Source organism: Callionymus lyra, chromosome 6, assembly GCF_982586985.1.
Source record: "Callionymus lyra chromosome 6, fCalLyr1.hap1.1, whole genome shotgun sequence".
Classification (NCBI taxonomy): Eukaryota; Metazoa; Chordata; class Actinopteri; order Syngnathiformes; family Callionymidae; genus Callionymus; species Callionymus lyra.
In genome coordinates, this window is record NC_141823.1 from 34,723,590 (window position 1) to 34,733,449 (window position 9,860).

At 37.7% G+C, this 9,860-nt stretch overlaps 1 protein-coding gene across 1 annotated transcript; it reads right to left on the reverse strand.

Moving 5' to 3' along the window:
* Nucleotides 1–1,035: 1,035 nt before the first annotated feature.
* Nucleotides 1,036–8,346, reverse strand: rcn1 (reticulocalbin 1, EF-hand calcium binding domain). The gene is made up of 6 exons (XM_087792959.1): nucleotides 7,965–8,346; nucleotides 6,467–6,660; nucleotides 6,223–6,401; nucleotides 3,689–3,749; nucleotides 3,350–3,549; nucleotides 1,036–1,806 (listed from the first exon to the last, which is right to left on the reverse strand). The coding sequence occupies exons 1-6, from the start codon at nucleotides 8,183–8,185 to the stop codon at nucleotides 1,699–1,701; spliced, it is 963 nt and encodes a 320-aa protein (XP_087649085.1). The 5' UTR covers nucleotides 8,186–8,346; the 3' UTR covers nucleotides 1,036–1,698.
* Nucleotides 8,347–9,860: the final 1,514 nt, after the last annotated feature.

Sequence of the window (9,860 nt, forward strand, 5' to 3'; positions counted from 1 at the left end):
GTCAAGATGTATTCATCCAGTGAGAAGGTAAAGCAATTCAGTCTCATAAAGTTTCATTTCTTAAGACAGATCTGAACCGGGCTGGGGTCCATACAATGTTCTGAAGAAGGCCCCTTTCCAGGAACAACTAGGATAATGTCAGTAAAATCATGTAATAAAATCAACATATTAATGTTCAGCATTCATTTCCTTTTGTGTAGCCATTATAACCAGACCAAAAAAAAAACCTATTTAATTTTCCGTTGTGTAAATATCTATTTAAGGTTTTTGGGGGAATATGAAAATTTAACATCGATTCAAATCCAAAACACACTGAAAACCCAAATTTTTCAATAACACATTGTAAGAAACCTTAATTTATGTTGTATTAAATACAAATTATATGATAATATATTATATTATATGATGTGCAGGCCAGTGTGGCAACTGTGTCAGACTGACAAAACCCGTGGTATCTATCCTAAGTCATTTTTAATAGAACTGAAATCATCATTCTTCAACTCATCTTATATTATCTTTTTTCCATACTATTGTTCCATCTATGCCAAAGTGCAGTTCTGTCTGTTGACACAATAATCTTTCAGAAAATGTTAATAACAGGACAAGGACAATAGAGTTTTGTTGACATTCCGGACTACCATTTTGTTGCAGAAATCTTTTGAAGGATTGGCACAGACTTGGCTTCTACTGAACTCGGTTCAGGAAGATTTGCAAAATCACAACCAAACAATAATCAATTAAAAAACAAAAGCAATTTGAGGCCCCTCGGACAAAATAGATTTAATGTGGACCTTTATTATTCAAAAAGAGAAAACGGAGCTAAAACCAAAACCAAATTCTCAATTTTGTGTTGAACTCATTCAAGATATAGATGCTTTAAATATTGAACCTCTGAATGAGAAAACTCTTCATACGACTGCACTTTTCACATTTGGCTGTAGCTTTAATGACACATAAACTTGAATTATTCATGTCTGAAACGGTAAATCAATCAAATCAAAATCAAGGTGTTACAATAATGACGACCAACGACCCTTATTTTTGAAATTATTTTAATTAGACAGAGGTGTGCGTGTTCAGTGTAGATTAAGATGATTGTTGAATCGTCACTTACAGTGAAGACAAAAGCAAAAAAGGTTTGGGGACAAGATGAAACAGATCAATAGAACAAGAAGTGTGCTGCTGTCTGTGACCAATAAATACATCTGGAACATGGAACAAATAAACTGAACTTTCACAGGCTAAACTACAACCAAACACGTGCAAAAAACATTTCAACAAAACATTAGTTTCTGTGTTTGGTTAAGAAATGTATTAATAATCATTAAAAAAACTGTAAACAAAGTAGTTTCAGTCAAAAAAAAAAAAACGTTCTGCCAAGTCACAAAGGTCAGGGATAAAAAAATGGAGGAATGAAATAAATACACGTTACTGTATGAGTTGTCGTTTCACATTAGCATCAACATGTAGCAGTGACAGGTTTTTAACTTTCTACATCAACCAGAGGCAGTGTCTTGAAGGCACATCTTGAAGGCACCTCATTCGCGCTTCTGATTGTCAGAAACGTAACCACCAGGATGAACTTCTGGTGTTAGTGAAAGGACCTTGTGGCACACCTGAGAAGAGTCCATCTCTTTGGACTACACTGGTCCTTCTCTGTCACTCTTGAGATAAACATTACAGTTGGTGACAAGTAGCTCAGAGCTCATCGTGGTTCCGGGTGAGGTCTTCTCCATAGTTAGTGGCCTGACTGCCCACAAACATATTCCAGTTTTCCAGGATCTCGTCTCTTGTCAACATCTCATCCTGAGAAGACAAAAACAACAATTATTCAACACCCTGTCAAAGAAGATTTCATTTAATAGGATTTCATGTGAACATTTCACTTCACCGCAACTCCTTGAAGGTTTTATCTAGAAATTTCAAACACCATCGTTATTAGGATCTCTGAACACGGACCATATTCACCAGTGTGGCCCCACACAGGCGTCCAGAGTAACGCAGGCTTCTCAATATGAATCCCAAAAAACGCTTGCAAGATTCTTAAAAACTGGTAAACCAGTGCTTTCCAATGATGCAAAGCATAGATATCAACTATAAAAATATATACTAACCACAAGCAGCTGCTTTAATCAGTTCAATGAGCAAGACAACTAAAACATCTTAATATTGTTCTTTATAATAGGCAGATACAAAAACAACAGGAGAAAAATAGTAAACTAGTAAAATAATTTAAAGCTTCACAACAATAATAAAATATAGAATTACAAAGTTAGTATTAATTCAAATAAATAGTTTGATTTTTAACCCATTTCTGTATAACCTGAAAAGTACGCAGTTGACAAATTGGTGAAAGAAAATACTAAGAGTGACATTGTGGAACAAAGTGCAAACAACCCTGCAAATGACAATATTATTAAGTGATCCCAAAAAGTCCAGAACTAAATAATAATAACACTTTTGTGATAACACTTAATAAACAACTCAACTAAAATTATTTTAACAATACGATATATAATTAAGATAATTATAGTCTTTCCTGCTTCATTAATTAATAAGGTTTTAAGAAAAAATGTAAATAAAAGAAGCATGTTTAATATAATCGCATATTAGAACACAAATTTTGTAAACAAATCCAATAAACTAGTCTGAATCAGATTCACAAAATCTTTCTTTTTCTGTTAAGGTTTTTTTGTCTTGATGCTTCTCTAAACGCTTAATAAAGTTAGTGTTGTTAAATCTTGTGAAGCACTTTTTTTTCCTCTCGTTTCCTTCTCTTTGAGCTCTGCTGATGTTAGCTTTGTTGTTAGCAGCAGCTGAAGCGCAAATTTAGTTAAGGCTTTTTTTCCATTCTGCAAAATTGCACGTTGTTTAATTTTTCTTCGATTTTCTAACTGCAGACGGGTATTTCGAGTTTAAAGATTTATTCAGGTCATTAACCCTCCTGTCGCCACTCATTTTCCGCATACACCCCACTTTCTTTGCATCCGGTCAAAATGGACCGCAGAGTACAGGAGTGCCCTGGTACTACATATGCATTTCTGGAAGCCAGGGAGGTTTTTCAATTTTCACAGGGGATACTCCATTTTCATACTGGTTTTCAGCCACCAGGTCACCTTGAGCCAGAGGCTACAAAAGGGTTAAAATATAACTTATCTTGTAGAAAGGGAACATTTCTTATTGTTTTTAAAAAAAAAAGCTATTTCTTTTAATAATTTGACAACAAAACATAAAATAAACATTGTGTATTGAATTGTAGTCTTGAAACCCTATTAATCCCCAATGTTACTGTTGAGAATTCAGTTGGTGTGTTTTTGTGGTTTATTAATTTCAGCCGTGTCAATCTGACCTTGTCCTGGTCCGACTCGTAGACCAGATGTCTGGCCTCTGCTTGGGCGTGGTCATAGTCTTGGGGCATGATCCAATGGCGGATTTCCTCCAGGTCCATTTTTCCATCTTTGTTCAGGTCTCTGAAGTCCGAGAATTGCTCCCTCTCTGTTCTGACCCAGTCTGGCTCTGGACCACCGTCCTCATGTGCAAACATATCGGCTGAACGACAGAAGTCAAACAGAAGGAAGTCAAAAACTGTGGATGTACTAGTCTTTATCCTTACAGGAATTACACACAACAGCATCAGGGTGTGACTTTGTATAGACGAAGATTTGAAAAGAAAGCCGCCATTGCTCACCGATATACTCATCCTCGTCCACATGTCCGTCACTGTTCTTGTCAATGTCCTCCATGGTTTCCTGCCATCGACACGAGTAAATGTAGTCATTAGGGGCAATCAAGGGGTCAACAACTGTCCGACTTTCTGTTTAAGTGGTAAAACAGTAGCCCGGGGCAGGATGAGCGAGTGGTTCACAGCTGGGCTGGCAGACACTGATGGCACGCTGCAGGAGCCTCTGAGCAGGATGTTCATGTTCAAAGACTAAATAACTACCCAACCAACACATTCATCATTATTCCTGTGACGCAAGACTTGTGGGCTCCTTCATGCAGGTTACAGGCCCTCGCTGAACCTGAATCAATTATTGATGGTCATGTGACTTCTGCCGCTCTACAGCTGACTATTAATAAAAAAGAATGTCCATTCATCCGGCAGCTAATCTCACTTAACCTGTAAAAGGTTGCGTGTAAAGAAGACATGTTCAATCAAAACATACAGCTGCTGGTTGACATCATAAACATTTCATACGCAGAATTGATGCAAACACCTTCAGCTGTAGTTCTCCAACAACTTGCAGTCAGAGACGTGCCAGACACACACAGAGTTAACCAAAATTCAACATATTATTATGCTGATTTATCAAACACAAGAGCCACAAAATGCTTCTAAAATACAATATCTGAAATTCCTGAACATGGAAAAGGCCCAGAAGTTGGTGTGAAGGACCAAAAAATAGTTTATAGTTTTGTAAAACTCTTGATTTGGGGTTGAGAAAATACACATTTCTGTGATCCTCTGCTGAGCATGAGCATTTTCGTCAACATAATTCACTGTAGTTTTATACTTTTTATGAGTTCCAATATTTAGTTTTGTCTTTTTTCAAAGATATTTGTTTTCTTATAAATGTGTTATTTCCAATAAAAAATATTCAAACAAAACAAAATAAATCCCACAGTTATGTTTATAAAACTTGCCTCTATCACTGTGGGGTATTCTGCTGCAACACTGTGGCAAACTATCTTTAAGGTAACAAGGACAATTATCTTCCATTTTTCAATCGCTCCAGACCAATTAAAAAATTCAGGATCAGAACTCTGAGTAGTTCGCAGATGTTATGTTCAGAGAAAGCAGACAGAAACAGCTTTCTTCGTCATTATATTTTTTTGTTTGATTTTAACTAAGAACTCCTCAACAAATTCATTTAACTATGAATGTGACAGTACTTAAATACATCTTGCGGTGCAACCTGGACACATCGTCAGTGATGTTACCGGCTTAAAGGTAGTTTCGGGTCTTACATCAGACAGACCCAGCCGGGCGACCCAGCCAGGGGGTGATCAGGCCCCAACTTGTGTCCGGGTAACTAGGGCAGTATATTGGCAAGAATCTGGAGATACTATACGTATCACGATACATGTAAGTAAGTACATGTGTGACGATACGATATATTGCGATACTGTAGTAACAACAATATATTGTTTCTTTTAAAGATAAAACACTTTTTCTGGCGTTAACAACAAATAAATGAGTATATTCTTTCTCTAATCAAATGTAAAAGTGCTTCTCAAAATATAAACGATGCAAATGTAAGCTTACATTAACAATAAACAATGAAGGGTTTTTATTTTTTGGGAAAAAAAATCATTTGATCTGTGCGCACGATTAAAATATAAGCCATAAAATAACTTTGAATTAAAACAAAATGTTACTTCAAAGGTTAAACATATGTATAATTCAAAGATATTATTTAAAAAAAAGTAATCATTTGATCTGGGATCAGCAAGATTTAAAAGTAAGTTAGTAAAGCATTTAACGTTGTTATGACTAAACTAAACTTGTTAAATGTATTTTTGTGATCATCGCTCGTCCTTAAGTTTGTTATTATATAGATATTTTCTTAACCCCCTACAGGTAATACACTACGCCACGTGTCCCCCCTTAACCAGAGCCCCTGTGAAGCCCTCTAAGCAACTTCCAGGATGTTCTTGATGGCTCTTCGCCTGTGCAGTCCACAAATCCCCACGAGTCCAAGGAATCGGTAAAGGGACTTGCCTGCGAAGCCCCTGCAGGCCACTTCAACAGGCCACCAGTTCAAAAATAAAATGAAATAAAAAAAATCACGTCCATGTTTACAGTACAGAGCATGGACTTCACATTCCCCACAATCGAAAACAAGTTGCCGAGAGCTGAACACTTCCCTGGTAACACTCAGTGACATCATAAAATGAGCCTTTAATTATTCACTCTGTCAAATGGGTAGTACAAGTTTTATGAACATTTCCCACGCAACTGTTCCATGAAGCCAAATTTATATTTTAAGATCCTGCTTTAAATGGGACAGTCGTTCTATCCCACTGGACCTGTTCCAAAAAATATATACACAAACTCAATGATTTTTGGACTCTGTTAACATTTCATGAAGGAATAATCCAAATGAAGCCCATTTATTCAAGTAGTCTCTCTGCAGAAGGAACTTCAACTGGACTTAGAATTAGTGGTTACCTCTAAATGTACTTTCAGCCCCCCCCCCCTTCAGAGAGTGAATAACTTACCACAACCACTATGTCCTTCATGTGCTCAAACTCCTCAGGATGTAAGAAAGAGGTGAACTCCTCTCGGTCTGTTGCCTGGTCACCGTTCAGATCGGCCCGTTTGAACCTTCGCTCGTCACGAGGAAGCATCTTCTTGAAGCTGAACTGGTCCGTTGACTCGTCAAACTCCTCTGGATTAGCTGAGGGTGGAAGACAAAGTTGTGATGAACTTCTGGACAATGTTACTTCTCAAGCGCACACTCACCGAGATAGTATCCATAGGTGGCTTGCTTGTACTCATCCCATGATATCTTATTATCTTTGTCCAAGTCGTAGTCGGTCCACACTTTGGCCACATTCTCATACACGTAGCGCTTCTGCACTCTTTTGATCCAGGCCTTAAGCTCTGCGGTGTTGACATAGCCATCGCCATTGCTGTCTATCCGACTCACTATTTTACTGTTGAAGACAGATACATTTTCCATGAAGAAGAAATCCACAAGGAAGGGCTCAGTTACTTGTTTCTAAACAGAAATACTTGAAAATGAATTACTTTTGGTTTGATTAGATCTGGGCTAACTTAGAAGTGATTTTGTTGTCTGTAGTTTCATCTAAATGTTTGTGGGTAATTTATAAAGTAATAACTTCCAAATGGAGCATCATCATGATGATGATCATCATCTTGGAGAGGAAGGCTTAAAAACTTTTGAAACATGAGAGTCAGAAGAGTTGGTTTAGTCACCCTTTAAAAACAACAGAAAGCAACTAGAAGTTGACAACCGTTTTGCACAAAATGTGTTTAAAATTTTATTTTCACATGTTCTTAGGACATATACTAAGATGTTCAAACTTTGATTGATGCTCATGCAGACATTTTACATATCATACCATTACGCTTGCAATTTTCTGGTTATCACGAATACACCGTTTCCTTGAGGGTCAATCAGACTCACCAAGTAACCACTTTCAAAGAAAGACCTATATTTCAGAATCAGAAATTCTTATTGCCGATGTTGTAAACACAACATAGATTGTTGTTGTTGTTATAATAGTACAGTATAAAGTGCAGAATAAAGCATAAAGTACAGCGATACAGAATAAAAGAATGAAATGAGATACCACACAAAAAGCAATAGAAAAACAGAAACAACCACAAAGTTGCCTAAATATTTGAACTTGTTATTGTATGTTAATGTAAAAATATATGTTAGCCAAATTGTTAAAATGTACGCTTACTGTATCTGTGAACCAATAACTATTGTGGGAAAACACCTGTAAATTTAATCCAAAATAATTTGTTTAATGAAAGAATAGTAATGCTAGCTTGCTGCTCCAAGGAAAGGTGGGACAGGGAGACTTTTTAGTGAAAACTGCCATGTTGCAAGTGAGTATTTTTGGTCAGAGGCTGCCACGTTGTGATGTTACAGTGACACTCCCACTTTCAACACCACTTCTGGAGGAGTCTCAAAGTAACTCCCCGAGATGCCAACTTGTCACTCAAGAGACGATTGACGTGAATCAAATCACATCTGGTTCCATTAAAGCCAGAGACACACATATGCTTTCATGATGAAGACGCAACAACACGCAGTGATCGAGTGCGAAGAGCGCCTGTGGGGGAACATTGCACCGTTTTCTGCAGCCCCGTGGATGTGCTGGCATGCACAGCTCTGTGTGAAACATTAATGTTGTTAAGCTGCACACTTACACGCCACACACCAGCGGCTCCAGATTTAAACACTCGGATTTGGTCTCTTTCTTACCCGAGCCTCTCCTTGCTCTCCTCGGGGTTGAGCTGGTCGAATGTTTTCGCTTCCTCTTTGCCTAGGAAGGCTACATGGTCGTACTGGAAGCTTTTATTGTCTTCTGTTGTTCGCTTATTCAAGTCAGACTCGTGGATGACTCGCTCTTTTCTCAGCATGGGTTTCCCGTCCGCCGCCGAGATGAACAGAAGTAAGATGCCCACGAAGCTGCGCGCGTCCATAGCTCAGACAGGGATGGAGATGTAGCACTGATGAAGCAAATGTAGACTTAGAACTCGGTGGCCGAGATAATGATATCGGTCCTTTAAAACTGTTTACACGTACACTATCCAAACTCAAAATCACGACCAGTCAAATTCTTAAAGTGAACCTCAAGAGAAAGGGTTGCAGCTATATCCGGTATTTCCCTGTCACTGCACGTTCAACCAATCAATGGAGGCGCATGAGTCACGTGTGTCACTATCTAGACAGCGATTGGTTGATATATAATATTCGTAACAGGAGAACATTTAGGCGCCACGTTGCAAGTTAAAGCTGAAAACTAGGGAAGATAAATGTACAATAAAAACGTTTCTGTGACATCTACATCTTTCAAAAGTAATATTTGTAAAGTTTACCACATTATTATGTCAAATGTCCACAATAAAAAAAAACGTATTCAAAGGGCAACTAATGGTGGATTTGGGTCTTAAATTGATCTCGGACCTCATCAGTGTGTGTCTGTTTGTACAAAACTCTTTATATTGAAATATTTACATTAGAAAATGTGCTTAAGCTCCGCTTTAAAAAAAATAATTAATTAACTCGTACCTAATCCACACCTACTCCTCCAGAAGAGTCCACCGCCAAGGGACACATTGTATAAACAAAGCGGAGCGTCATTATAGCAGGCCCGAGGAGAAGCAAAGCCCATTATTACTAATGGGCTTTCACTCTCATTACCTCTCGTTCGTTGAGATTTCGGAGAAGTCAGGAGCTTTATAAAGTAATAATAATTAATAATATTTTTCATCTTTAAATGAGTAACAGGATGATCATCTGGCTAGGATTTGGTGCAGGTTTTGGCTTTATGATCGCAAACCTCGCCGGCTGCTTGACTCCCACACTCCAGCTGTATCATCTCAACAATCACTAGTAATCACAGAACATCAATAAATTATAACAGTTTAAATTCTTATTTTGGTCAATCCATATTTTAAAAAGAGAGATCACCCTCTGGATTTAAAGAGAAAAAACAGCACCGTTTGTGCAATATTGCACCTGCTGCAGTGTTCCAGGCTGTTTGTGCTTGTTCATGCTTGGAGACATGAAAGTAGCGAGCTGCTAGTAATGCATGGTTCCTGATACTGTAATTACGATTTGGGTTAGAGATCAACCCAGAATAATGTGTCGATCATCAGACACCAATTACCTGCTCCAAGTCAGCTGATAATGAAACTGCTTTGGATCATGATATTGACTTCATTCAATACGTGTTTCTTGTCCAGACGAGAAAACTTTTTTACATTTTCTTAACATCCCACTTTAGGGGCTCCATACCATTTTAACAGTCACCACATATAACTTAACCCACACACCTACAGACAAAATAGTCACCAATTAACCATTGCTTTTTTTTCGAAGACTGTGGGAGAAAACCAGGGAGCCCAGATTAAATTTATATTTAAGAATAAATGCTATACAACATAACCTTTAGTTACTGGTTAATATAGATGCATGTACACACTTCATTATGACTATACAAAACACACAGAATTTAAGGTTTTTGAATCTGGTCTGAATTTAGGTGTAAATATTTTGTAGTTCGGTTTTATGACGAGGACTGGGAATCACAACAGCTTACACTACATATACTGTAGCTAGAACACCCTCACGCTATTGGCTAATTTAAATAAA